Source organism: Garra rufa, chromosome 6, assembly GCF_049309525.1.
Source record: "Garra rufa chromosome 6, GarRuf1.0, whole genome shotgun sequence".
Classification (NCBI taxonomy): Eukaryota; Metazoa; Chordata; class Actinopteri; order Cypriniformes; family Cyprinidae; genus Garra; species Garra rufa.
In genome coordinates this window covers 26,165,056-26,190,748 of record NC_133366.1, presented here as the reverse complement: position 1 = coordinate 26,190,748, position 25,693 = coordinate 26,165,056, and the positions used below count along the sequence as shown (strand labels likewise).

At 39.7% G+C, this 25,693-nt stretch overlaps 1 protein-coding gene across 2 annotated transcripts in view; it reads left to right on the top strand.

The window, feature by feature from the left end:
* anos1a (anosmin 1a) overlaps positions 1–25,080 on the top strand; it is a 31,161-nt gene extending 6,081 nt beyond the window's left edge. The window contains exons 3-14 of one of the 2 annotated variants that reach the window (XM_073843061.1): positions 6,498–6,560; positions 7,420–7,642; positions 8,739–8,923; positions 9,165–9,294; positions 9,414–9,610; positions 17,515–17,656; positions 17,799–17,915; positions 20,572–20,660; positions 21,125–21,296; positions 21,507–21,724; positions 23,640–23,784; positions 24,137–25,080. In XM_073843061.1, coding sequence (XP_073699162.1) covers positions 6,498–6,560; positions 7,420–7,642; positions 8,739–8,923; positions 9,165–9,294; positions 9,414–9,610; positions 17,515–17,656; positions 17,799–17,915; positions 20,572–20,660; positions 21,125–21,296; positions 21,507–21,724; positions 23,640–23,784; positions 24,137–24,186 — 1,731 coding nt within the window. In that variant the 3' untranslated portion in view covers positions 24,187–25,080. Of the gene's footprint in view, positions 1–6,497; positions 6,561–7,419; positions 7,643–8,738; positions 8,924–9,164; positions 9,295–9,413; positions 9,611–17,514; positions 17,657–17,798; positions 17,916–20,571; positions 20,661–21,124; positions 21,297–21,503; positions 21,725–23,639; positions 23,785–24,136 lie in introns of both variants that reach the window. The other variant, XM_073843060.1, reaches the window with a different exon arrangement.
* The last annotated feature ends 613 nt before the right edge of the window (positions 25,081–25,693 follow it).

The following is a 25,693-nucleotide window of genomic DNA, read 5'->3' as shown; positions in this document are numbered from 1 at the left end:
TATTTATCAATTATCTGAAGGATCATGTGACACTGAAGACTAGTGTAATAGATGCTAAAAATTCAGATTTGCATTGCAGGAATAAATTACAATTTGAAATATATTTTAATAGAAAGCAGTTATTTAAAAAAAAAGTAATATTATTTCACAATTTTACTTAAATGAATGCAGACTTGGTGAGTGTAAAAAAAGTGCAATGAAATGTGTAATCTCCCATTAAAATATGGCCTATGGGATTCAGAGCTTTCATAAAACTTATTTATGAGTCTCTGTGCAGGATGAGATTGTGTTTCTTGCATTACACTGGAATTACAGACCTTGTTCTCTTCCATTAGCCTTTATGCCACATTCAGGTGAATAGGCCTCTGAAAGTCTTTTAATCTCACAACAAAGTGTGCATGTCTGATTAAAGAGCTGTAACATATCATGCACAAAGCAGACTGCAAAGCAGCTTTTGTTTTCCTGACCTTGTTTACCGCTTCAATACGGAACTAGCATTTGCATTCAGCATGTGTACACAAACAAGCATTAATACTCCTAATAGCAGTGTTTACAAACTAGACTTGTGCTTGAAAATGCAGTCTCAGACATACATTTTTCTTAGATATCCTTCTCAGAAGCTGGTTAGCTTCTAAAATGGCCAGTTAGGTTGCTTCTCATAGAATTAACAGCTAACCTAGTGGTCTCCTCTCATCAGCTTTTGAGTTCTAATAACTGTACTCAGACAGCACTTGGCTAGCTCTTCACTGAAGTACTCTTCAAAGCGATTAGCATGCTATAACTACATACAGCAATTCCTCTATTTCATACGACAAATGTTAAAGTACACAGACAGCCCTCAAATCGAAGATCTGCTCTTGAAAGTTATTATGCTTCCGCCGCAAGTGGCCTTTAGGCATTTGATATTCAAATGCCACCGAAATAATTAGTGTGCCTTTACAATTCTCCTACCCTCCAGTTTAATCGCTCGTTCGAGTATTAATGCTGCGGAATCAATGCAATTGCAAAACCGAGAGCGCAAGCAATTTTCATGACATGGGCAAGATTTCAATTACAGTTGCTCTACATAATTCGCTGAGGCTGGCAAAGTGAGTGTCTCAGAGGTAGATTAAACAAGGCCTGGAACCTTCTTTTGTAACTGCAGTTTGACCGAACGTTTGCCATAGACGTGGGTGGGATTCTCGCATTCCCTCCTAGCATTAAACACCCAAAGCAAGCACCGTCCAAAACTCACTTATGGAGGGCGCCATGTCAGATTTGAGCATTTTATTCAAAAGAGACAGGTCTTATTTTTCACGCAATGCTAGAAAGTACTAAACTTGTTTGGTTTGTTCAAGGGCAATGCATCTTTGCTGAACTGGAACTTCTCCTCAGGTCAATCTCCATGTCTGCAGCTCTTAAATAACCTTTATTTTGTACGGTAGAAGGGAATGCTTGATTTGAGACTGAAATGGGGCGGAAAACTAACTGGCGCAGGGGTACAATAAAGACACTGGGAGCGAATGCTTTCATGGAGATTACAGGTGCCTCACGGACAAAAGCGGAGTGGGTTTGGCACAAGCCAAAAGGTGGCTTTAGAAAGGTGAAAGCGTTTTAAAGCCAGCATTGCAGGATTGGAATACTTTAGGTGATTTATAGCTTAGTTCAATGCTGTGCTTTTTCCACCAACATGCAATGCATCATAAAGGGCCGCTTCACAAAGGGAATGAGCCATTGAGTGCTGTATTTGAGAGTCTGATAAATGAGACTAGGGTTGGGAATGTGGCGTTCCTCAGAACAAGCTATTGTTTACAAAGCTTTAGGTTTAGGGGTGAGGGTGAATGAGATTGTAGTTTATAAAGAGGCCAATGAATCTACTTGTCATATGAGGTATGGAATATATCTGATCAATTATAAAGTATGTGGGAAGAAGGTAATTCTCCTGCATTGACATCAGCTTTGCACAAAAACGCATTACCTGCAGAGTATTGAGCGAGGAGACATAGATGTTTATCAAAGACTGTATTGTATATCGCATATGATGCTGGAAAATCAATGTAATGAATAAGGCTCCGCAGTTCTTTAAGGGAAAGGTCACCCAAAAATGAAAATTACTCCATGATTTATTCACACTTAAACCATTATATGTGTATGTGACTTTCTTCTTTCAGATGAATACAATCAGAGTTCTATTAAAAACATATCCTGGCACTTTCAACCTTTATAATGGCAGTGAATGGGTTTTAAGTGCATCCAGCCATCATAAAAAGTACTTAAGGCCTTCTGAAGTGAATCTATGCATTTGTGTTAGAAAATGATCTTTATTTAAAACTGGCAGAGAGTGGCATTCCAGTGGATGGCGTAAGATGTGGGTGTAGCGTAAGTTCTGATGAGAATATGCTGATCTTGCCAGAACCAAGTTTTGTTTACATCCTCTTGGCTTCTCTTAAGCAAATTCATCCAACGGGTTTCTTTACAAACTGGTGTTTTGTATTGCTCTCTCCTCTGCGCTTCCGCATTCACTTTCAGGGTTGCCAGGTTTTAACAAAAAAGTCCACTCAAATGCCCAGTAAAATTCACATTCCAGGGGCTAAATATCACATTTTTGAGATTGCTTCAACCCGCGTACATTAAAAATAATCTGCGGCAACAGAGTTTAAATAGCCAAATTCCATGCAGATTTGGCAACACTGGTCACTTCTCACTGGAGTTTACTTTACGCCTACATCATCCGCAGGAACGCCACTCTCTCATGAACACGAGCACGACTGTTAGTAATGAAAATGTATTGATTTTATTCATTTATTTTTTAATTACAAACAAAAGATTTTCATGTTGTGCAAGGTAATAATAATGCCTTGACTAACATTGCCATGCTATAAAAAGGTCAAACTATACTGACCTTTACACAGTTGTGAGGATCTGTTTTCTGCTTTCTTTCTTTCTCTTTCTTTTTTCTTTCTTTTTTTCTTTCATGTTGGTTGCTCCACATGACCTTGATTTGTCAGTCTTATACTAATACTAATTAGTCAAATACTAATAAGCTGTAAAGCAGTTTTGTCTGTAAATAAGTTTTTTTTGTTCTCATCAGTAGTAAAATCTTATGCTAAACTACTTAATAAGCTTTTCTTTTCTTTTCTTTTCTTTTCTTTTCTTCATTGTTATTATATTGTGAAAAAAATAAATTGGTTGTAATTGCAACTTTAACATCAAGTATAAAGCAGCTTTAATGACAGTGTCATTATTTAACTTAGTTTAATTCACTTTTTCTGTGTTTTCATTTAATAGTATCAAAAATGGCTCAAATCAGTATGTTTTAATGACTATTCATTTTTTAAATTCAAATAAAACTATTAACAAATAGATCTGGACATGAAAATAGGGTCTTTGAATTCTGTAACTCCAGTCACTTTATACTAATTTACTTGTGTATTACAGTTATTGCAAATGATAAACATGCGGTAAACATTAGTACTGCACTATGTCTAGACTGTGAATTAAACTTTAATTATGCAGTGCTTGAAATGTCATTGTTTTATTTTAATGTGGCATATTGTGGTATGCATGATAAATTGATATTTGCACGCATGGGAAACAGAAGCAGGCAAAGTTGAATTCTCTCAGCTGCGCAGGCGACTCTGAGACAGCGTTTCGTGTGTTCGAGCACACAAGCTCCAGGCCATCTCAGCAGGGCTCTGGCCGCTCTGAGCTCCATAAAACTGCCTCCTCTGCCGCCTCTAACTGCCCCTGTGCCTCTCCCATTATTCATAGTTTCCGACGACTGCGCCACCCGAGCCCGAGCCGTCTTTAAAAGGTGTGCATTTTTACTGCCCTCCCAGATAAATGTGTTTCCCACTCTCATTCTCACTCAGACACATGGCCCCAGGATAACATCGGTTCCCCCCGACACAAACACACATATATTAGCAATTTGCACGCACACACCAACGGACACACGCCTTATCGTTTCCTCCTGAGACTAAATCCCTGGATTAACAAGCATTTTAATGTGAACCTCTCTAACTGACGTCTGCAGAATCTTTCCTTCGGAAGGAAGTGTACGTTTTCCCAAGGTGGTGGTAAAGGTCCATTCATGCTGTTCTGAAAATGTGACCATCGGAGTAAAGACGGCTACTAGATCAGCATAATGTGTAATGTTCACATCTCTTTCCCAGCATGCTCCTGCAGAGCAATGTTTAGCCCCAGCACCACAGTGACCGCTGTGTCTCATCGTGGCATGAAATTGGAAATGTGAATTCCCCAGAGGCAGCCACGCTCACTCATGCAGGAAGTGAAGTGTCAATTTTAAGGAAAGGCGAATAGAAGATGAGAGAGGGAGTGAAAGAGAAGGAGAAAGAGCCAGGGAGCGAGGCAGGTGTAGACATTGAAATGAAAGAATTTTGGCATGTGATTTAAATGCTGAATGCAAATGTCAGTGAACGGAAAATGTTCAGGGATCTCTCCGCTGACACTTCCAAGTTGCTGAGAAGGTAATGACAGACTTCAAACACCTACGAGTTATGTAGGATCGAAAAATGATAAAAGAACCTTTGTCTGAACGATTTTGCGAAGTAGAAAAATGCTGACTGCAAATTGCTGTGGCTCTTCAGATCAACAGATTTTCACTAGATGATTACCACGGACAAAAGAATTCACGATTGATTTATGCTATTAGTAAAATTCATCTTTAACTTAACTAACATGCTTTTGTGTGGCAGTTGTAACTACACTCTAAAAATTCTGGGTTAAAAACAACCCAACTTGGGTTATTTGGCAACCCAGCGCTGGGTAAATATTGGACGGAACACATGTTGGGTTATTTTGAATCAGCAGGTTGGGTTAAATGTTTTTACCCAACATGCTGGGTTGTATTATTTAAGTCAACTATTGTTAAATTACTATATTGCTGGTTTAAAATAGGCAGGAAATTAAAAATCACACAGAATTACTTGAGGCAACGGCAATAATCAAAAGATTTGTGACCCTTGACAACAAAACCAGTCATAAGGGGTCAATTTATTGAAATTGAGATTTATACATCTTCCGAAATCTGAATAAATAAGCTTTCCATTTTCCGTTTGTTAGGAAAGGACAATATTTGGCCGAGACAGAACTATTTAAAAATCTGGAGAAAATCGCTTTTAAAGTTGTTCAAATAAAGTTCTTAGCAATGCATATTACTAATCCAAAATTAAGTTTTGATATATTTATGGTAGGAAATGTACAAAATGTCTTCATTGAACATGATCTTTACTTAATACCCTAATGATTTTTGGCATAAAAGGAAAAATGCATTTTTGGCTATTGCTACAAATATACCCGTGCTACTTAAGACTGGTTTTGTGGTCCAGGGTCACATTTATTAATAAGCAAGAACACCCAAAGACAAAAATATAAGACAAATTGAATTTATTTGAGTAACTACAGCATCATTTACAATATTACATAGATTTAAACTCGTTTAACAAGCATTATAGAAATAAAAACTGTAAAAAAGCATTTTAATTTAAGTGTATTCAACCATTCTGTCTTTTGTTTTCATCCCTTTTCACCGAATTAATGCTAATTCTTGTGCTGATGTGTTGCCGAAATTTAAGCCAGTGATGGGTTGCTGTTTGATAGCTGAAAGATGCCGTGACTCCATAACCTGCCAATAAACAAAACAGTCTTGAGGTGACATATTTTAACATTAAATCAAATAATATGAAGTATGAAATAAAATCAGTTTATATTATGCAAGGCAAAAGGCGTTTCCGTGGTGCGAAATGACCACTGCTGACGCATTTAACGTTAGATGACTGATATATCGACCTTGTGTTACATTGCGTAAATAAATATAATTCACAGCATAGTAAAGATTTTATAAATCAAATAATACATATGCAAACCTTTATTTCGCTGAAGAAGTGCACCAAATTGGTGGTGCTGAGAACTGCTTTCTTCTGTAGAGGTACAGTAGAGGTGACTGTAACTCAGCAGCTTGTCGGAGGGAGGGGAGGGGTGTATAATTTCAGCTGTCAGCGAGATTGAACCAGACACTAACCCAATGGCTGGGTAACACAGAAACTACCCAGCAGGCACAACCCAGCAGTTGGGTAGTAAAAAAATAACACTGCAGCTTAGTTACGAAAAAAAACAGCACCTCGTTAAAATATTATGAATAATCCAGTAAAAAAACCCAACAGGCTGAACCCAGCATTCGAGTTAAAGTGTACACATTGCATCTATGTCATATTTCCACTTTTATGCTGGTTGCCAACCAGCATTAAGGAATGTTGACATTGAGTGTCAACCAGTTACAAGTCATGGTTTATTTATGATATTATTGTTTGTGTAATATATACACTATTTCAATGTTTCATTTTTAAAATATCATGGTTATCGTCACTATCTGTATATTGTGATATCCTGAATGCTTTAGAGTTTAACATATTTGACTGTGATTGTATGAAGAAGAGTAATACCAGAGTCATTCGAAGCTGCTTCCTGATATTCAAACCTCTGCTGTCTGTTCACAGTGCCTGGAGCCATGCAAAGACTCCTGGGAGTTGAAAGACGGACCTTGTCGAGATTTATGTGAGGTACAGACCGCAGCATTCTTAACAGATCTAGTAGTTTCTGGGATGTGCTCTCAACAAGAAAAAAATGATTCAAAATGGCCGACCTTGATGTTCTGGTTTTCCAAATATTAATCCTCCATTGTTTTTCCTGACAGACTTGGCTACCGTTTAAGTGGTCTCCCATTGTTCAATATGATAATGTTCTGCTCTGATCTTCTTTTTTTAACAGTCTGAGAATTTCTTTGATCATTTCTCTTTGGTCTTCTTGAATCCTGTTATTGTGCTGTTTCTCTACAATTTAAAACTCTTGGCTTAGTAACGGCCAGCTTTTCCTGTTTCTTTGGCTATAACTGCACTGTTAAGGGCATTGGGGACTTAAAACAATGAATATTAGTTTTTTTCATTTGCCAGCACTGATCAGGACCTTCATCCATCATTTTAGACTTGTATAAGATTAAGCAACATGAAATCCACTCATTCACAACACATGTAAATCTTGTAATCATCTCGCGTTGAACGTAGTGCCAAAACCAAGAAAATCCATTCCCAAAGCCAGCTAAAAAAACAATACACCTTTCATATAGATTTAAACTGCATGTGAAAGTCTACATTTTTATGCAGAACCTATGCTGGACCATATTTTGTTCTCTGAATTAAATGTTCAATAATAATTTTCAGTAATTACATTTATAATATAAGCTGGGATATGCTCCAGAATCCCCACAACCCTACATAGGACAAGGGGTTTGGAAAATAAATGATATTATATTGTATTATATTATAAATGAAAATTGTAAGTACAAAGGTTATATGTAAAAATACATGCATACATATTGTGTGAGTGAATGAGACTCGATGACTATGACTACTATCTCCTCAGCATGCATTTCCCAAGCGTCATGGCGAGTGTGTGACGAGCTGTGAGTTCCTGCGATCCGTGATGGTGGTGAAACAGGGTGACTGTCCGGCACCAGAAAGAGCCAGCGGGTTCGCAGCTGCCTGCGTGGAGGGATGTGAGGAAGACGGAGAGTGTTCAGCCCAGAAGAAATGCTGTCCAAATGGCTGTGGACACACATGCCAGTCACCTAAGAACCTCTACAGGGGTATGACTTAATACTGAACCTGATGGCAAACAGCTGGCTTAACCCAGTTATGAGTTCGCTTTTAACCCTAGCTGTGGATGATACCAGTAACTTGTACCTTTTTGCATATAACTGGAGCGGATTGCTATTAAATAAATAGTTTACCCAAAAATTTCAAGGGATGGTTCAGCCAAAAATGAAAAGCCGTAAGACAAGCTATTGTTGAATAAAGTCATTATTTTTGTTATTTTGCCTTACCTCATAGCTTCATAACATTACGGTTGAACCACTAATGTTAGATGGACTATTTTATCAAGGTCCTTACTACTTTTCTAGGTCTTGAATGTGGTAGTTGCGTTGCTGTCTATGCAGGGTCAGAAAGCTCTCAGATTTAATCAAAAACAATTAAATTTGAGTTCTGAAGATAAACGAAGTTCTTACAAGTTTGGAACGACATTTTTAATTTTTGGATGAACTATCCCTTTAAATTTAATGAAAATTGCATTTGCTCTTGTTTCTGTATGGGAACAGATTTGGGAAGATTTAGATTTATAGTCAAACCAAATATTATTCAGAAACCAAATATAATTTTTTTTTATATTTTTACTAGTGGGTGCAGGACACTATAGTTAATTTATGTAAGTGAGGATAGCAAAATAAAATAAAATGTGACATAGTATGCCAAAAAATTCTTCATACAGTGGGCAACCAATAAAATTGGGACCAAAAATTACATTTGACACTTTGACCTGACCATGTTTTGTTACGTACCTTTCTATCAAAGGTTTTCTGAAATGATCAACTCTTGAGTTCTTGTCATATTTTATTACCATTTTCTAAACTATAGTGAATAAAAAAAAAATGAGTCAAGAACTATAAAAAAGAGGAATCATTTTTCTTACAAATTAAAAAAGTGTTCTGTTTCAAAATGTAGGAAATGTCCTGAAAAGAACCATAATAGGATTTGGGAAAAACATTAAGCAGATTAGATTATCATGTTATGAATCCTACAGCAAGTATGAATATATTGTTCCTGATAGACTACTGGACAGAATAAAGGCATATCCAGATTGTTCTTTCTCAAGTTCTTGTCAATACTTCTTGTCTTGATCTTCAGGTGCTCCTCTGAAGCCCAGGAAGGAGCTGGTCTTTGAGGAGCTGGAGTCTGGTGTGTTGGAAGTGCGCTGGTCCTCCAAGTTCAATGTGTCAGCGGAGCCGGTGCTGAACGTTCTCCAGAGGAGATGGAACTACGGCATCCACCCCAGTGAGGATGGAGCAACTGAGTGGCAAGTGGTAGCTAGAGTAAGTTTGAAAGTGTGTGTTTATGTGTGTGTAATACCTGTTCTTTAGTAAAGACCTCTATGGAGTCCACAGCCATACTGCGGGAGATTTGAAAAATATGGTTTGATCTCAAGCACATTTTTCTAAAATAACTTGGGATCCTTGAACTATTATATATTCATTAGTCTTTTTTTTTTTCTATTTCCTTCAGTCATTTATATGCTCCCTCCTACATTTATACATCTGTGTTTCTGTACTGTAGACATCAGAAGAGCGTGTGTGGTTGACAGACATTCGGCCTGGTCGCTGGTACCAGTTCAGAGTGGCAGCGGTCAATGTTCATGGAACCAGAGGATACACCACACCCAGCAGACACTTCAGATCATCTAAAGGTGATAAACATGAAACTGTAATCTAATGAGATTCTGTTCCATTTTATAATAGTTTTTCTTATATTATTTAGATTTGACATTACACTGTATTGTAATTTCCTTATTTAACCCTCTCTCAGATCCTGCCCCTCCCCCGGCACCGTCTGAACTTCACGTCAGTGACATGACCTTTGGCGCAGATCGCTCTGTATCTGTCCGCCTCAGCTGGAGCATGTCTGCAGATTTAGACATCCCCGTTAACCACTACAAACTATCCTGGAGCTGTTCTGACCATAGTATGCCATCCAAACTCAAGAGGAGACAGTCTACAAATGGGGTAATTCATATGGTCTGCCCACACACTCCCTGTCTGCCCATTTGTTTTGTTTTCTCTCAGACTTTAACGCTTTAATTTTCCTACATATTGGATTGTTCCCAAACCCCCTCAAGGGTTAAGCTTCCCAGCCCCTTCTTTCAGCAAGCCACAACAAATTAGAAATCTTAGTGCAAATAAGTGCAAGATAAACAACTGAGAATTGGGCCTTTGATCACACCAAGCCCTATTTTTTCAAGGGCTTCAGACACCAAACTAGGGTGGTACAGCATTGCATCACCACTCTTGGCAAACGCAAACATTTCTGGGCGCCATTTGATACACAGCCAAAAACAGCATATCAATTCTAGTTGTGCTTGAGAAAAGGAAATCTCTCAATAACAGCTGAATTGTTTTTCTTTCAATGAGATCATGTTGAAGAGTTTATTTTTTCCTCCTTTAGGAATCCAAGAGATGGCAGTTGATTCATATTTGTATGTTGTATTTTTGAGGGCTCTGTCAGTCGAGGGACATGGAAATTTCCTCCGAAAATGACATTTTTCAAATAGCTGACGAGTGAATGCGGACAAAATGTAAACCACACTGCTTTTACTGTTTGGCTCTGCAATATGATAGGAAAAAATATGATGAAAATTGATTTTAAACATTACTCTAGTGCACAATGGTTTTAAGATTACAACACAATCTGCAAAAACTCTGATAACTTTACAGTTCTTTGTTGGCTTGCTTTTTTACTGTGATTTATGTGATTAATAGTAGTATTAATATTAAAATGTAACTCAGCTACAGTATTAGATACAATGTTATTGAATTAAAGCAGAGTCTAATCTAGCCTGTGGGAAGATTTTGGAGAAAAAAAAAAAGAAAACTATGAAGTATTTTTAGATTTATTTAGAACTGTTTAATAATGCTTCTTTCTACTGAATAATTATTACATAAATGTGATTAATGCATTCATGATAATTTAACGCTGTCAGAATTTGAGCAGCAGGCTTGTAAATCATTCTGTCATCATTTACTCACTCTCATGTTGTTTCAAACCAAGACTTGTTCCTTTTCTGTTTTTGCTCAAACATTGAAAGCCAGTGGGGTCTGACTTTCATCACTTACTTTAATTGTATGGACGAAGAAAAAAAAATACATGGTTAAAGTGTTAGTTCACCCAAAAATAAAAGTTCTGTCATTAATTACTCACCCTCATGTTGTTCCAAACCTGTAAGACCTTGCTGTCAAAAATCTTAAATCTTAAATTGTGTTCCAAAGATGAACGAAGGTCTTACAGGTTTGGAACAACATGAGGGTGAGTAATTAATGACAGAATTTTCATTTCTGGGTGAGCTAAAACTTTAAATATTTTCTATGGAGTTTCAAAAAAGAAACAAATCTGAACAATTTTGAATGACAAATGATGACAGAATATTAACTAAATTACAATTTCAAGTAGTTAATATTAAAGGGATAGTTCATCCACAAATGGAAATTCTTTCATTAATTACTCATGATGTTCCAAGACTTTCGCTCACCTTTAGAACACAAATTAAGATATTTTTGAAAAAAAAGAAAGAAAGAAAACTATGATGCATTTTTAGATCTGTCTACAGCATTAAAGTGTATTTGGGGTCAGCAAATTTCTTAATGTTTTTGAAAGAAGATTTTTGTAATAACTGTTTAATGATTCTTTCTACCAAATAATTGTTACATAAATATGATTAATGCAGGCCTTTAAATCATTCTGTCATCATTTACACACTCTCATATTGTTCCAAACCAAGACTTGTTCATATTTTGAAGAATGTTTCACTGTTTTTGCTCAAACATTGAAAGCCAGTGGGGTCTGACTTTCATCACTTACTTTAATTATATGGACAAAGAAAAAAAAAGACATTGTTAAGGGGTTAGTTCACCCAAAAATGAAAGTTCTGTCATTAATTACTCACCCTCATGTTGTTCCAAACCTGTAAGACCTAGTACCCATGCTGTCTATGGGAGGGTTTCTCGGACTTCATCAAAAATGTTAAATCTTAAATTGTGTTCCAAAGATGAACGAAGGTCTTGTGGGTTTGGAACAACATGAGGGTGAGTAATTAATGACAGAATTACATTTTTTTGGTGAACTAAAGCTTTAAATATTTTCATTGGAGTTTCAAAAAATAAACAAATCTGAACAATTTTGAATGACAATAGAGCAAATGATGACAGAATATTAACTAAATTACAATTTCAAGTAGTTAACATTAAGTTCACCCAAGAATGAAAATTCTGTCATTAATTACTTAATTAATGTTGTTCCAAACCCATAAGACCTTCATTCACCTTTAGAACATATATTCTAAAGAATCAAATCTGGCCTGTGGGTTGATTTTGGAGAAAAAAAAGAAAACTGTGATGGATTTTTAGATCTATCTACAACAGTAAGGTATATTTGGGGTCTGTGACGTGCGAGAAAGGATGAGGAAGCAAATGCAGGAAATGGTGATTTATTGAACAGACGTAAGTGATACAAACAGCTGGTGAGTGCGATCTCTCGGATGGGCGAGGCAGGGGCTAGATGGCCGTGACGTGATGAGTTGTGAAGTCCTGAGCGGGTGAGTCCTGGGATGCGTGGTGAATAATCCAACAGTGATGAACACGAAGACACGAACGACATCCAACGCAGACTCCAACACGAACTCACAGAGACACACACAGCAAAGGTCCGGGGAACAATCATCTGACAATGGGAGAGAGACAGCGGTGAGTATAAATAGAGTGTGATGATGAGCGGCACCTGGTGCGGGACTGATTGGCAGCTGATGAGTGAGCATGACGTACAACACAACAAAACACAGACCACGAGACCTGAGAACACAGCTGATCTGTGTACCGTGACAGTACCCCCTCCCCTAGGAACGTCGCCTGACGTTCCCAGACTCCTTTACCTGTCGATTGTAATCATCGATGAGGGAGTGATCCAGGATGTCCCTGGCAGGAACCCAACTTCTCTCCTCCGGACCGTAACCTTCCCAGTCCACCAAGTACTGAAATCCGCGTCCCCTCCGTCTAGAGTCCAGAATACGATTAACCGAATAGGTGGTCTCCCCGTCTACGAGACGCGGCGGTGGGGGAACCGGAGTTGGCGGGTTAATACGTGCGAAAAACACGGGTTTAATTTTGGATACATGAAAGACGGGGTGAATTCTCCTGTACACTGGAGGGAGTTTGAGGCGGACTGCCACCGGACTAATGATTTTGGTGACAGGAAACGGGCCAATAAATTTGGGAGCAAGTTTATTAGACACGGATCGGAGAGGAATGTTCTTGGTAGAAAGCCACACTTTAGAACCAACGACGTATACGGGAGGCCTAGACCGGTGGCGATCGGCTTTGGCCTTGGTGCGATCTCTCACCTGGAGTAGAGTCTCACGGGCTCTATTCCAGGTGCGATGACACCTCTGGACGAAGGCGTGAGCAGAGGGGACCGCGACTTCGGATTCCAGACTGGGAAAATTAGGTGGCTGGTACCCTAAACTACCTTCAAACGGAGATAGGCCCGTGGCTGATACCGGTAACGAATTGTGGGCGTACTCCACCATAGACAGTTGCTGACTCCAGGAGGAAGGATTTCTAGTGACCATACATCGTAACGTTCTCTCTAAATCTTGGTTGGCTCTCTCAGTTTGTCCATTGCTTTGAGGATGGAACCCCGAAGAGAGACTAACAGTGGCCCCCAGAAGTTTACAAAACTCTTTCCAAAATTTGGATACAAACTGGGGTCCTCTGTCGGAGACCACGTCCGTCGGGAGGCCATGTAACCGAAAGACGTGGTCTACAACTGCCACCGCTGTCTCCTTGGCTGAGGGTAATTTGGGCAAGGGAACAAAATGGACCGCCTTCGAGAACCGGTCCACCACGGTCAAAACTACCGTGTGACCCTGGGAGGGTGGGAGGGCGGTGACAAAATCTAGAGCGATGTGGGACCAGGGTCTCGAAGGGATCGGCAGCGGTTGAAGGAGCCCATCTGGAGGTCTGTTAGATGTCTTACCAATGGCACAAACTGAGCAAGCCAAAACAAAACTGCGAACGTCACGAGCCATAAGTGGCCACCAAAATCGTTGCTTGACCAAGTGTATGGTGCGATTGACCCCTGGATGACACGCCACATTGGAACAATGACCCCACTGGATAACCTCGGACCTAAGATTCTCTGGCACAAACAAACGGTTAGGTGGGCAAGCGACCGGAGGCGTTACCCCATGTAAGGCTGTTTTAACCTTCGATTCGACCTCCCAACTGAGAGTGGAGACAATAAGTGTCTCAGGAAAAATACTCTCGGGAGTGGACGGGCGATCGGAATGGTCAAAAATACGAGATAATGAATCGGGCTTGATGTTTTTAGATCCCGGGCGGTACGAAATAGTAAAGTCAAAACGTCCGAAAAAAAGTGCCCACCGAGCCTGCCTAGAGTTCAATCTTTTAGCATTTTGAATGTATTCTAGGTTCTTGTGATCAGTCCAAACAATGAATGGTACCCCCGACCCTTCTAACCAGTGACGCCATTCTTCCAATGCTAACTTGACAGCCAACAACTCTCTGTTACCAATATCATAATTAGTCTCGGCTGTCGACATGCGGTGTGAAAAAAACGCGCAGGGATGCATCTTGTCGTCCGTCGGTGAGCGCTGTGAGAGCACCGCACCTACCCCCACCTCCGATGCGTCGACCTCTACCACAAACTGTCGTGATGGATCAGGGGTAATCAATACAAGGTCGCAGAGATCCGTCCTTCTTCCCCACAAAAAAGAACCCCGCCCCCGCTGGAGAAGAGGAGGGTCGAATGAACCCCGCTGCTAGAGAATCAGAAATATATTTCTCCATAGCCTCTCTCTCGGGAACTGAGAGTGAATAAAGTTTGCCTTTCGGCGGAGACGTACCTGTCAGTAACTCTATCGCACAGTCATAGGGACGGTGAGGAGGAAGAGAAGCAGCCCGCGACTTACTGAACACTTCCTTCAGGTCGTGGTACTCCGCGGGCACGTTACTCAGATCCACTGTCTTCTCCTGAAACACAGAACTAGAAACAGACGGACAGGCAGACACAAGACAAGACTCGTAACACTTATTGCTCCACTCAGTCACCGACTTCAGCTGCCAATCGATCCGAGGGTTGTGTCTGATAAGCCAGGGATGTCCTAAAACAACAGGTGCATTGGGAGAGTCCAGGATGTAAAATGAGATGCTCTCACTGTGATTGCCAGACACAGTGAGAGTGACGGGTTCCGTGATGTGTGTGATGTTAGGAAGAATCTGGCCATTGAGTGCGTGGACGGCAATGTTGTTGGTGAGGGGGAGAAGGAAAACATGAAACTGATGAGCAAAACTAGAATCCAAAAAGTTACCTTCAGCCCCGGAGTCCAACAGTGCAGTGCAGTGATGATCCTGGTTTGACCATCTGAGCCTAATCGGAAGGAGCGTGGAGGTAGCACTGGATGAGGTCTTCGCAGCGGAAATCCCACCCGACAGTAGCCTCAGTTTTACTGCCGGGCTGGGCCTTTTACCGGGCAGTTGTAAGCATAATGTCCCGCGGCTCCGCAGTATAAGCAAAGGCCCTGGGACTTCCGCCTCTCCTTCTCCTCCCGAGAAAGCCGAGCTCGACCCACCTGCATAGGCTCGTGATCGTAGGTAGGGCTGACCGCGTCACTGCTGCTGGCTCGAGCAGGTGGTCCCTCCCCAGGGGGGAACCGAGCGGGTAAGCACCGCCGCTCGGCTCGGGAGAGACGAGAATCCACCCGCAAAGCCAAGTCAATAAGGCCGTTAAGGCTGGTGGGCAGGTCCATGGCGTAAATCTCACGATGGACGCGATCAGCCAGCCCATGCAGGAACATATCCCACTGCGCCTCCTCGTTCCAGTTACACTCCGCCGCCAGGGTGCGGAACTCGATGGAATAATCAGCGACGGATCTCTCCCCCTGTCGGAGATCCGCCAAGACTCGCGCGGCCTCTCTCCCCGCGACCGCGCGGTCAAACACCCTCTTCATCTCAGCGGAGAGTGTAACGAACGAGGCAACACAGGGATCTTGATTCTCCCACACCGCCGTTCCCCACAGTGCCGCCCTCCCCGACAACAGGGTGAGCACGAACGCTACCTTGCTTTCCTCACTAGCGAAAGTACGGGGTTGCAGAGCAAAGTGCATGGAACATCTAGTGAGGAAAGCTCGGCAGAAGTTCGGCTCACCGTTGTAGAGTTCTGGGGTGGGAAGGCGGGGCTCGGATGACGTAGTAGCGCTGGATGGTGGTGGGGGAACAGATGGCGTGGGCGGTGTGGGTGGCGCAGCGGGAAGTTGCATGTGTTGAATCCGCTGAGCGAGCTCGGACACCTGCCCCGCGAGACTACGGATCGCCTGACCCATAGTCTGTTCCTGGCTGTCCATCCGAGAGATACAAGCCTGCATGAAATCCGCCGTGGTGGGTTGAGGTGATCCTGCTGCTTCCATGTGGTCAGATGATTCTGTGACGTGCGAGAAAGGATGAGGAAGCAAATGCAGGAAATGGTGATTTATTGAACAGACGTAAGTGATACAAACAGCTGGTGAGTGCGATCTCTCGGATGGGCGAGGCAGGGGCTAGATGGCCGTGACGTGATGAGTTGTGAAGTCCTGAGCGGGTGAGTCCTGGGATGCGTGGTGAATAATCCAACAGTGATGAACACGAAGACACGAACGACATCCAACGCAGACTCCAACACGAACTCACAGAGACACACACAGCAAAGGTCCGGGGAACAATCATCTGACAATGGGAGAGAGACAGCGGTGAGTATAAATAGAGTGTGATGATGAGCGGCACCTGGTGCGGGACTGATTGGCAGCTGATGAGTGAGCATGACGTACAACACAACAAAACACAGACCACGAGACCTGAGAACACAGCTGATCTGTGTACCGTGACAGGGTCAGCACAATGATTCTTTCTACCAAATAATTATTACATAAATATGATTCATGCATTAATGCTAATTTAATGCTGTCAGAATTTGAGCAGCAAACCTGTAAATTATTATTATTATTTTTTAAACTGTTCACTAACAATTCTTTGGGTTTTTCTGTGGAAACATACACTATTAAAAATAAAGGTTCTTTAAAAGGTTCTTCACAGTGATGCCATAGAAGAACCAATATTGGTTCCACAAAGAACCATCTCATTATTCCCTTTTTATAATCTGAAAAACCTTCTTTCACCACAAAGAACCTTTTGTGAAACAGAAAGGTTCTTCCGATGTTAAAGGTTCTTTATGGAACCATTTAGACAAAAAAGGTTCTTCTATGGCATCGTGAAGTACCTTTATTTTTAAGAGTGTACTGCAAACATCCCTTTTGGAACCTTAAGCAGTTTTCTGTCTTTTTTTGGACTAACTTGGCGTTAATGGTCAGTTATACCTCCAAAGAGTGTTTTAAATCTTCTTAAGTTAACCAGGCAGACCGATAAATGATAATGGGTTTTCTCTTTTTTTGTTCTTGTCAGTATTTTTATTTGATTAATATTCCCTAATTACTTTTTTCATATGCAGATGTAGTCCAAAGGTCTTTGGTGACTAGAATTTCACCCAATGTTGGCCAGTTCATTCTGGATTCGTTCTAGAAGAGCATGCTTTTTGCATGCTGTTTTTGTGATTAGGCTTCGCCAAGGATTAACAAATAAATTTCTTTTGCCTGTGTAAGGTGCTGTTTTGAATGGCCCTAAACCAAAAATGAGATTATTGGGTAGTTAAAAATCCTACATTGGATTACCTTCCATTTCCATTTGTTCTCCCTTTCTTTTTTTGGGATTTGCATTGCCGTGACTATTCTAATCCTTGCCTGTGGGTTTTGTGTCTGTGTGTGTGTGTGTGTGTGTGTGTGTGTGTGTGTGTGTGTGTGTGTGTGTGTGTGCAGGACTCTACCTATGCTGAGCTGGATGATTTGAGAGAGAACAGGAGTTACACTGTGGAGTTGCAGGCGGTTTCATACTGGGGTCAGGTCCCTCTCAAGAGCTCCAAGGCCATTTTTCAGTTTACTACAAGCCAAAGACAATCTGGTACAAAACTATTTAATTGCTGTACATTTTTTGCTTGATACATAACAGCACTCATTTGGGTGTTGTGAAATACAGTGAAAACAGCTGTAAATGTTTTCCATTTGTAACGTTATACTTTTTCCCCATATTTGATGTCATTCAGATTTGGAACCCACAGACAGCCCGGTCTTCATAAAACCCCAGTCAGATCTATTAGACGTGGGCACTCCGTTCTATCAAGATGGACAGCTTCAGGTCCGGGTCTACTGGAAAAAGAAAGGTATGACATATGCAATAGACAACATCTTTCATCTGTCAAATAGTCCTGTTCCTGTTACTGTTCCTGTTTCTGTCTTCCTTCCTCCAAGCTATGCTATGTAATTATGTAAACATAGTGCTTATTAAAGAGTTAAGAAACAGAATTATATGCAATTAAATGAAGAACAATAGCTCTTTGTTTGGAAAGTGATAAGAACTGCTCTTGAAGTAAGTGTGGAGCTGTTTGTGTGCTAACATGAGCTGATGAGGCATGTCTCAGCTTAACTTCGCATGCAGCAAATTACATTTAAACAGTTTCATTCTGTCAAAGACTGATGAGATAATCCCACAAATGAAAACTGTCATAGAAACGAAAACATTTTAGTCATTCCAAACCATGGTGCTTGAAATCTTGTCATTGACCTCTGTTTTGAATTTCAATAATTTGATAGTCACACTGGCCACATGTCAAATCCCTTAATCTCTCTAATGGATGTCCAACAGATTTATCTCATACTGATCTGCCAGGCACATTATCAAGATTGCTTTGCTTTGCATAGTTTGCGTTGTTTTGCATATTTGCTGGATGAGTACAAAGCATGGCTGCCTACAAGGCGTATTACTGAGCACTGATTACTTGTAAGGATGTAATTGATCATTACTGATGATTATCAGTGAATCATGAACTGTTCGTTTACTGACAAAGATTCTCAAAATGTTTAAGAATACAATGAAAGGCTTGTTGAAATGGATAGTTCATCCAAAAATTAACATTCTGTCATTATTTACTTACCCTAATGTTGTTCCAAACCAAGACTTTTTTCACTGTGGACTACAAAAGAAGATACTTTGAAGAATTCTTCAGTGTTTTTGACATTGTTAAATATTTTTCTTGGAGTTTCAAAAAAGAAAGAAATGCCATGGGAGTGAGCAAATGATGACCGCATTTTAATTTTGGGGTAAATTACAATTTCAAGTAATTAATATTGAAGGGATAGTTGACCTAAAAAATTTAAATTCTGTCTTTAATTACTCACTCTCATGTTGTTCCAAACCCTTCCAAAGACCTTCGTTGATTTTCGAAACACAGTTTTCTGACCTTACATAGACAGGAACAGTATACTACAACATTCAAGGCCCAGAATGGTAGTAAGGACATTGTTAAAATAGTCATGTAACATTAGTGGTTCAACCTTAAAGGAGTAGTTCACTTCTAGAACAAAAATGAACAGATAATGCACTCACCCCATTGGCATCCAAGATGTTCATGTCTTTCTTTCTTCAGTCGCAAAGAAATTACGTTTTTTGAGGAAAACATTCCAGGATTTTTCTCCATATAGTGGACATCTATGGTGCCTGCGAATTTGAACTTTCAAAATGTAGTTTGAATGCAGCTTCAAAGGGTTTTAAACGATCCTAGCCGAGGAAGAAGGGTCTTACCTAGCGAAATGATCAGGTATTTAAAAAAAAAAAAAAACATTTATATAGTTTTAAACCTCAAATGCCCATTTTGTCTAGCTCTGTGTGAACTCTGTGTATTCCGGTTCATGACAGTTAGGGTATGTCGAAAAACACCCATCTCATTTTCTCCTCCAACTTCAAAACCGACCCAGTGTTTACAAAGTGAACGTGCAAAGAAGATCAAATGCCCTTTACAGAAAAGGTAAAACAGCAATGTAGGATGATTTTGAAGTTAGAGAAGAAAATGAGATGGGAGTTTTTCGACATACCCTAACTGTCTTTAACCGGAGTGCACAGAGTATGTATGCGCATCGCAGAGCTAGACAAGACGAACGTTTGAGGTTTAAAAGTATATCAATTGTAATTTTTTTCAGAAAACAACCAATCGTTTGGCTAGATAAGACCCTTATTCCTCAGCTGGGATTCGTTTAGAGCCATTCGAAGCTGCATTTAAACTGCATTTTTGACGTTCAAACTTGCGGGCACCATAGAAATCCACTATATATAGATAATTCCTGAAATGTTTCCCTCAAAAAACAATTTCTTTAGTACTGAAGATAGAAAGATATGAACTTCTTGGATGACAAGGGGGTGAGTACATTATTTGTAAATTTTTGCTCTGGAAGTGAACTACTCCTTTAATTTTATAAAGCTATACACAAAAATAATTTTATTCAACAATTTCTACTCGTTAGTGGTACTACATACATTGTAGACTGACACAAAGAAGAAAAGGTTATTTTGGGTTTCTTTGCGCACAAAAAGCATTCTCATAGCTTTTATACCATTACTGTTAAACCACTGATATCACATGGACCATTTTAACAATGTCCTTACTAGCTTTCTGGGCCTTGAACTCTCTCAGATTTCATCAAAAATATCTTGTGTTCCAAAGATAAACAAAGGCCTTATGGGTTTGGAACAACATTAGGGTATTAGTAGTTAATAACAGAATTTTAATTTCTGGGTGAAATAAATCTTTAAATAACTTAAGCATCAGATTTAATTTGGCAAGCCCATAAAGTTGAAATAGTTCCAGACAAAAGCAAAGAATCAGTTTGCGTGTCACCAAACAACACCAGACTGTAAACGGGTCTGGAACAGCATATGTGAGTGGAGTGAAACAACAAAAAAAAAACATCCCGTCCCCCACTCAGAGCCCTCCATAATCACATTCAGAATCTGGCATTTCATATTTTGCCGTCTCTCCTTTTCAGATCCCACCGTGAATCGTTACCGTGTGCAGTGGTCTCCGGAATTCTGCAGTCACAATGGATCCAGAATCCAGGAGAAGCTCATCACCCAGGTAACCAGTCAGGAATGTGTCTTCTATTCTCCCTACAGGTGCAAGGCCACATTCTGACAGCTCACACACATAAGTTGAATTTTCAGGGAGAGTGTTCATGTGGTGTTCTTTGATCATCCATGGTGCATAACTCACCATCCCAATTCCAGAGAGATTTCTTTACTAAATTGCAGAGAAATAGGTTTAGATTATAGGTTAGATTTTCATCAGCGTAATTATGTAATTTACAATGTGAGAGGTTGTGTTAAAACCGTTGACGTTGAAAAAGGGGGGAATATCTTTATCAGCATGGAAATAAATCTTATTTGACATATGCAAAACATGAACTATAGATTTTCCCTTTGTGGCCCACAGCTATGCTGCATGTGGTGATAGGTGATCAGTCATCATATTTCTACTGGAATTCTTCTCAGTGGAGTTAAAATAAAGTCTCACTTTTGCTCTCTTCTCATGTCACTGAGCAGGAGAATTTCGCGAGCCTTCCTGGCCTTCAGTTCTCCTGCAAGTATAAAGTGATCATCCAGCCCGTAGGATCAAAGGGTAGAGCCCAGGCAGAAAGCACAACCTTCTACACCCCGTCCTGTGCTACCATTCAGAGCAAGAGTCCCAAACCCATTCCCTGCTCCACAGCCTCAGGTAATTCTAAAATTTACTTTCTGAGAATGAGATGAATGTGTGCTGCAATTCATTAATGTAATCTACAAAACTGCTTTGTTTATTAGGCATGTTGGATAAAATTTGTGGGTCAATGTCTCATAAAAAATGCTTATAGTTTTAGAAATTTTCCAAATCTTCTTGCAAATGAACTCTTTCTTAAATGATTTTTTATGTTCTGTCAATCAGCAGTGGTTCCTCCAAAGGTCCTGGTCAAGGCAGAGAACCTGACGGCAGCGTTCTCAGTCTACATGGGGAACGTGACAGGCCTGTTCTCATGGGTGGTGGCCATGCCTCGACCGCCACAGCAGGTCACAGGTTATCAGGTCACATGGGCAGAGGTCATCACAGAAAGCCGCAGAAATAATCTGCCCAACAGTCTCATATCCCAGTCTCAAATCCTGCCTCCAGTAAGTCACATACAGTATGTTGTGTTTTGCACAATGTTTACCAGCAAACCAACATAGAATTCATACTGTTCTGAGATAAATTCATACCATTCTAAACTCAGTTCATGCTGTTATATTCTGGTTCCCATATATTATCTTAGAAACTACTGAATTTGATAACTAAGCCATAAAGGTATTGTATTCATTGTATTAATACCAATGGTTCTTCTACAATGTAGTCTACCGTTTAAAAGCTTGGGGTCGTTTTTTTAAATAAATGAGTTCTTTTATTCAGTACGGCTGCATTCATTGATAAAAAGTGACAATAAAGACATTTATAATGTTACAAATGATTTATTTTTCAAATAATACTATCCTTTTGGACTTTCTATTAGGGATGTGCATCTCCCTAACTGAGCCTGATGCGATACGTATCTTGATGTATAGCCAACGATACGATACATTAAAGACACATGGCAGCTACCAATGCGATCTGGACAATTCACCCATTACGATGCAGTGGGATTCGATTTTGATTAGATTCAATTCAATACAAAGCGATTTAATGCAATACAATGCAATGGGCGAAAAAAAGATTCTATGCAATTCAATATGGTACAGATTACAGAAATACCGTGTTCGGAAAGGAAACGACGAATACTAAGGCACCCCTATAAATACGAGATGCGAGTAAAAAAATATATTTTAGTACTTTCTCTTGTATTTTTCGTTGGGTAATTATATTGTATATAAATTGCAGGCATAAGGGAGCCTATAGCGCTATTAATATGCGGGGCATTGAAATAGTTTTTGAATCCGCGCTTGCTTTTTACTTTCACTTTCAAGATTTGTGATCACATGTACACTGCGGAGCGGCACTACTTACACATTTTACAAGATTAGATGTTTGTCAGTGGTGCTCAGGATCTGCAAATCATTTGCCATCATCCTATCAGTCATCTCTCCTTACTCTGTTTGTGGTTTAAGTTAAATTTTTTGTACTGTCATGTAACAGGCTATCGCTGTCAAGCAGTTAACCATGTCCCTTTAGTGGCTCTGTAGAACGCGTTGTTCATTTTTCGTGCCTTTCTAAATATGGATTCACTATTCAGGCACATCGCTAGTACAGATAGTTAATTTTATTTCTTTGGTTCATTGCAAGTATTTGGTGGAAGATGCAGCTTCTACCTCAGCCATGTTATTCTAAAATCTTTGTGACTCTCAGGATACCCTTCAACCTCCGAAGTGTTGTGATATGTCTTATTCACATAGCAGCAGTGGTGATGAGAGAACGCGCTTAAACAGTTTAGAGAGCAAAGATCAATTTACATATATAAAATAATGAAAGTATAGCGCATCTACTAATAATTATATATAAATAAATAGTTTTTTACCAATGCAAATATGTTTGAAACAATGCATCACAATACAAATGCCAACTTGTATCCGATACACACAATTGGAATCTGTGCGTCGCATCGTTAACTTTTATGCTCACACACCAATGCAAAACTGTAAATCTTACCATCCCTGCGTTCTGTTCATAAAAGAATCTTGAAATTTAGTTTCTATAAATAATATTAAGCAGCACAATTTATTTCAGCTTTGATAGTAATAATCATTGTTTTCTTGGCCAGCAATTCAGCATATTAAACTGATTTCTGAAGGATCCTGTGTCATTGAAGACTGGTGTAATGGTTGATGAAAATTCAGCTTTGCATCACAGGAATAAATTACTTTTTAAAATGTATTCAAATGGAAATCCGTTATTTTGAATTGTCAAATAAATGATCAAAGAAATGCCACCTTGGTGAGCATAAGAGAACATGAAAAAAGTCTTTCGACCCCAAACTTTTGAACAATGATGTGTTTGTATTTTAATTCTTTCTTAAACTCAAATGTGAATTAACTAAAAAATCTCTTTTTTCACAAACAGGAGCGTAATATCTTAGTAGTTTCTGGTCTTCAGTTAGCATCTCTCTACAGACTTGAGGTGCAGGTGATCACTGCAGGAGGACAAGGCCCAGCAACCTCCAGAACCTTCCAGACACCAGCTCACAGCAAGCCAGTCCTACACTACAGTAAGTTATTTAAACTTACAAGATGACAATTGTGTGCCACCAAAGCACATATTTTGAAATGGCATCATCGCTCTTACTTACTTCACAATTTATCATTGAACATCGTTTGCGGTTTCTGTATGTCACTGACCTCTCCAGTGCAAAGAACCGCAGCCCAATACTTAAATCTTAATAAGGGAGAGCTGAAAAGTCATTCTTGTTCATGGGAAGGAAAAGGTCAGGGGGGTATATGAGAGGTCAAATGTCATGTGCAAGTGGCCCCAGCTCTTGATGTGCAGGTCAACCAATAAATCATGTAATTGAGATGAATTGCTTTTCCTCTCTTGACTCTAGTGTATATTTAACTTTGCAGAACCCAGGATTAAGAAACACCATCTAAGGTCGGTGATAGAACGGCACTGAAGACCACACTGCAATGAATCATCCTGGACCAGAACTGACTCCTCAGGAACACAGAGAACCAGACGAACCAAAGAACAGTTAATTGCGAATCGCGTTTCAGCCTGAGCCAGTCAGCTGCCTCATAACTCAACATGGGGACCTGCTGTAATCGGAAGATCAAATTTTGATTGACGTTACGATATTTAAAGCCCCAGTAATTTCCTGTGCGGGATCAGCTTCCACAAACTAATTAGAATTGAGTATGCAACAAAGACTAGGGCATCAAAAGCAACAGCCATAGGATAAAAACAAAAACAAGTGATTTGAAACTGTAACTTTGTGGTTTTATGCCTAAAAGACATGCTTTGTATTGCACCATCCCTTAAAAAATGGTTACCCACACCCCTAAGCGCTGCAAATGGAGCCTCTTTAAGTCAATATTGCATGTGATGACTAATTTGGATTGACTTGTAAATAAGCCTGACTCAATACAACTGTTTGTGGTTTTGCATGTGTTCGTTAAGCATGGAATTTTACTGTTTGTATCCCCATTGTGTCAATAGCAACAAATGAGGAATCAGTGAAAAAAATCTCATTTAAGTTTATGAGGGTTTTGTGTGGTATGTGCTCAATATGCTGTAGAGATATTTGTTTGCAGTCATGTAATTCCTGTATATACTGTATGTTTTTTATTTATTTATGTATGCAATACAAATGTGTTATGTGGATTTGTAACTGTGTGAGTGCATGAGTGTGTGCGTATGTGTGTGTGCGCGTGTTCCCCCAGCATCATTCACAAACTGACAAACCCTTGCAAGGAGATTTTGTATAAATATATTTGTAAATTCCCATAGATAATGAATATTAATGTACATATTTTATATGAATAAAGATGTTAAACCTTGTTTCCCTTTACCAAGCTGGTTATGTGTTTTGTAATTACAAGGGTGAATGTAATGAAATGGGAGTCAACTGTATTTTATCCAAATTTAGTTAAAGAAATTAAGGGTTTTGAGGAAAACATTCCAGGATTTTTCTTCATATAATGGACTTCAATGGGGATCAGTGGGTTGAAGGTCCAAATTTTTAATGCTTCTTCAAGAGGCTCTACACGATCTAAGCTGATGAATGATGGTCTTATCTCCTCCAACTGCAAAATCATCCAATGTTTTACCTTTTTTCGTAAAGGGCATTTGACTTTCTTTGCACGTTTGCTTTGTAAACACTGGGTTAGTAGTTCTGCCAATGTCACTACTTAATGTGTGAAGTCCAGCTAGTGTGAGATGAGCATTTGTGGTTTAAAAACATAAATTTTTATTTTATTTTTGTATCTAAACAAAATTTGAATAAATCAGTTGGGTGAAGGATTCAATGACTCACAAATGTTAGCCTAAAGATATAGTCACACTTACTGTTGCTCTCAGAAATTTCAGGGATGAATTTCACACCAAAAAATATAAATTCTTGCCTTTAATTACTCACCCCCATGTCGTTCCAAACCCGTAAGATGTTAATTTATCTTCGGAAC